Source organism: Parus major, unplaced genomic scaffold (assembly GCF_001522545.3).
Source record: "Parus major isolate Abel unplaced genomic scaffold, Parus_major1.1 Scaffold415, whole genome shotgun sequence".
NCBI lineage: Eukaryota > Metazoa > Chordata > Aves > Passeriformes > Paridae > Parus > Parus major.
The window spans coordinates 43,197-46,865 of NW_015379323.1; the positions used below are offsets into that span (position 1 = coordinate 43,197).

Here is a 3,669-nt window from a genome sequence, read left to right on the forward strand (position 1 = left end):
AAAGGAAAGACCCCAAATCCAAAGGAAATACCCCAAATCCAGGGGAGGGATCCCAGATCCAGGGGAGGGATCCCAGATCCAAAGGAAAGACCCCAAATCCCAAGGAAAGACCCCAAATCCAAGGGAAATCCCCCAAATCCAAAGGAAAGCCCCCAAATCCAAAGGTAAGACCCCCAAATCCAAGGGAAAGCCCCCAAATCCCAAGGATTCTCTTTGGAAGGAATTTTGGCTCTCCAGACCCCTCCAAAAACAGGGATCGGCCCCATTTTCATGGAAGTTGTCCCACGGCGAAGGGTTGGAAGCCGCCCATCCTCAAGGAGCTCCCAAGCCAAAGCATTCCAGGGTTTTATTCCTTGGGAAGCACCTCCCGGCCCAGGGATTTGAGCCAATCCACCGGGAATCTTCCCCTGGAACATCCCAGATCCCTCTGGCACGGAATTAACCCCTCAGAGCTCTGAGATTTGCCCAAATCCTTCACTTTTCCAGCGGAATTCCTTCCATTGTTTTCAAGTCCTTTCCTCCCTCTCTGGAGAGTTTTCGGGATTCTCCTCACATCCCACCCCCCGGAGCGTCTCCACCCCCCAAAAAAAACCCTAAAACCCTTCAGACCCGCCCCCAAAATCCACGAAAAACCACCCAAAAAAATTCAGGAGGGAAAAACCAACGCACCCCAAAGAGCTCCGAGGGCGAGGAGCAGCCGGAGCCAAACGCCGGAGCCCATCCCGGGATCACGGAGCCGCTCCGGGGCTCGGAGCAGGTGGTGACAGGAAGATCTTCACCCCTGGGCCTCTCATTTCCTGTTTCGCTTTGGTTTTGGGGCCAAACGAGTCAAATCTTGGCTTTTTTTGTTCTCTCCGTGCCGGAAATTATTCAAAGGGAGGGAGGATCCGCGCCCCAAAAAGCTGCGGAGGGAAGGAAATGGATTTGGTTTTCCTGGCGGGATTTCCTCGTCACGTTGAGGGTCCTCAGGTTGGTCCAGGGGAAAAAATTCCTGGATTTTTCCAGCTGTCGGGGAGGTGGAAGTTTCAAAGCGATCCCGCATCCCAAAAGCTGCTTCATTCCACCCAAAAAAGTTGGGAAAACCCCAAATTTCCCGGGAATATCCCAGCTTGGAGCTGCGTGGGATCAGCAGAGAGGAGGAAAAGGATGGGAGGTCCCCAAAAAACTCACCTGGGAGAAGCCAAATCCTCGTTCTGGGTGAATTTGGGTGGATTTGGGTGGATTTGGGTGGATTTGGGGATGGGGAAGGTTTTTCCTGGTGGAAAGACAGGGAAAAATCCGTTTGTGGATCTGCTGCTGGAAAATCTTGACGGGTTTTAGTGGAGGAGCTTTGAAATCCGAGGGGTTTTTTTGCCTTTTCCTTTCTCCAAATTCCCGATTTTCCCGATTTTCCGGGCTTGGAGCCGGAATTCCAGGATTCCTGAGGCTGGAGAAGAGCTCCAGGATCCACGTTGTGACCGATTCCCACCTTCTCCTTCCTTGGGCACCTCCAGGGATGGAAAAATCCCAGGATTTTACCCCAAATCCAAGCCCAGGGAATCCCAGGATTCACATTCCCGCTGTTTTCCAAGCTCCGAGTTTTCCACCAGGTTTTTGCTGCCGGGAAATGATTTTTGAACTGCAAAAAAAAAAACCCCAAAACCACCCAAAAAAACCCACCCGGAACATCCTGCGAAGCTCCTCCTTCCTGCTCAGAAAGCACCTGATGAGACTAAAAAACCCCAAAACCGTAATTTCCCAAAAATCAGATTTTTCCAGGAAAAAAAATACGGATGGGGAAGCGCGGGATGAATTAATCCAGGAGAAACCAGCAGAGGTTCCTCCTGGAAANATTCTGGGGTTCTGGAATTCCAGGATTCCAGGATTCTGGGGTTCTGGAATTCTTGGGTTCTGGAATTCCAGGATTCTGGGGTTCTGGGGTTCTGGGGTTCCAGGATTCTGGGATTACGAGATTCTGGGATTCTAGAACTCCAGAATTCCGTGATTTTGGGATTCGTGGGACTCCAGAATCCCGGGATCCCAGGACCTACCCCGCTGCTCGAAGCCACACCGGGAAGAGTCGAAGGCGGCCTCCCGGCTGCTGACGGGATTCCTGGCGGTGCAGACGCATCCGAAGCCGGCGTTCCGCAGGGAATAGGAGAGGTTCAGGACGCTGCCGTTCCCGGAGCAGATCGCCCCGGTGCCGTTCTCCCGGCTCTCCCAGCTGTAGGAAACCTCATCCCCCCTCTCTGAGGTGCAGCGGAGCTCCAGGGAGCAGCTGCCGTTGGACAATTCCCGGCGGAGGATCCGGATGCTGGGATGGGCCACCGGCTCTGGGGGGAAAGGATGGGAATTCCGGGATTTGGGGGATGCGGAATGGGGAGTTCTCCGCCTCCGTGGTCGCCACCCACATCCCAGAGCTGCTCCAAAAAAAGCTGAGAAAAACAAAATAGAAAAACAAAATAAATCCAGGATCATCCAGGAAATTCCAGGGAAAGGCTGGGGAAAATCCAACAAAAAGCCGGGAAATTCCAGCAAAAAAGTTTGGATCAGCCTCCAGCTCTGGAAAAAAGGGAGAAATGGGAAATCCTGGATTTTTTTTTGGACACCAAAGCATTTCCCACCCCTCTCCCAAGACCTGCTCCAGGGATCATCCAGGACCTGCTCCCAAAATCATCCAGGAATCGTCCAGGAAAAGGCCAGGAACATCCCGGAAAAAAAAAAAAAGGGGATCGTCCATCCCAGTGAATCCCAGAGGGAATTTTTTTTACCGAACACTTCCAGCTGGATCTGCCAGATCTCCTCCTCCTGCCCATTGCTGACGCTGTACTCGTAGAGCCGGCGGTCATCCCGGCTGGTGTTGAGGATTTCCAGGGAAAAATCCCGGCGGTGGAAGCTCACCCGGCCCGGCTCGAACTCCGTGTAGTTCCCGCCGGAAATCTTCAGCAGGAATTTCTTCCTCTGCAGCTCCTCCGTCAGTTTTTTCCAGGAGGCTTCCCCGAACTGCTGGGTGCGCTCCTGGAGCTGGCGGGGGATCCGCAGGAAGGTCGCCTCTCCCAAGGTTCCCAGCACCGTTTCCCGGGCTCCGGTCCCTGGGGAAAGGGGAGGGAGAAGGGTTGGGGATGGCGGGGATCGCCCTCGTCCCCATCCCAAAGGGATCCTCTGGGATCGGGACAGAGGATCCGGCCCGGTGAGCCACAGGATCCCAGATCCAAGGGAGAAACTTCCAGATCCGGGGGAGAGATCCCAGATCTGGGGGAGAGATCCCAAATCCAGGAGAGAGATCCCAGATCCAAGGGAGAAACTTCCAGATCCAAGGGAGAGATCCCAGATCCAGGAGAGAGATCCCAGATCCGGGGGAGAGATCCCAGATCCAAGGGAGAAACTTCCAGATCCAGGGGAGAGATCCCAAATCCACGGGAGAGATCCCAGATCCAGGAGAGATCCCAGATCCAGGAGAGAGATCCCAAATCCACGGGAGAGATCCCAGATCCAAGGGAGAGATCCCAAATCCAGGAGAGAGATCCCAAATCCAAGGGAGAAACTTCCAGATCCAAGGGAGAGATCCCAGATCCAAGGGAGGGGTCCCAGATTGAAAGGAAAGACCCCAAATCCAAAGGAAATACCCCAAATCCAGGGGAGGGATCCCAGATCCAGGGGAGGGATCCCAGATCCAAAGGAAAGACCCCA

The 3,669-nt window shown here is 54.0% G+C and overlaps 1 protein-coding gene across 1 annotated transcript in view; it reads right to left on the reverse strand.

The window, feature by feature from the left end:
• Window positions 1-3,669, reverse strand: part of LOC107199038 (signaling lymphocytic activation molecule-like) — a 10,783-nt gene that overhangs the window by 4,053 nt on the left and 3,061 nt on the right. Inside the window, exons 2-3 of the mRNA XM_033511652.1 lie at window positions 2,751-3,231; window positions 2,031-2,312 (exon numbers count right to left, since the gene is read on the reverse strand). Coding sequence (XP_033367543.1) covers window positions 2,031-2,312; window positions 2,751-3,231 — 763 coding nt within the window. The remainder of the gene's footprint in view (window positions 1-2,030; window positions 2,313-2,750; window positions 3,232-3,669) is intronic.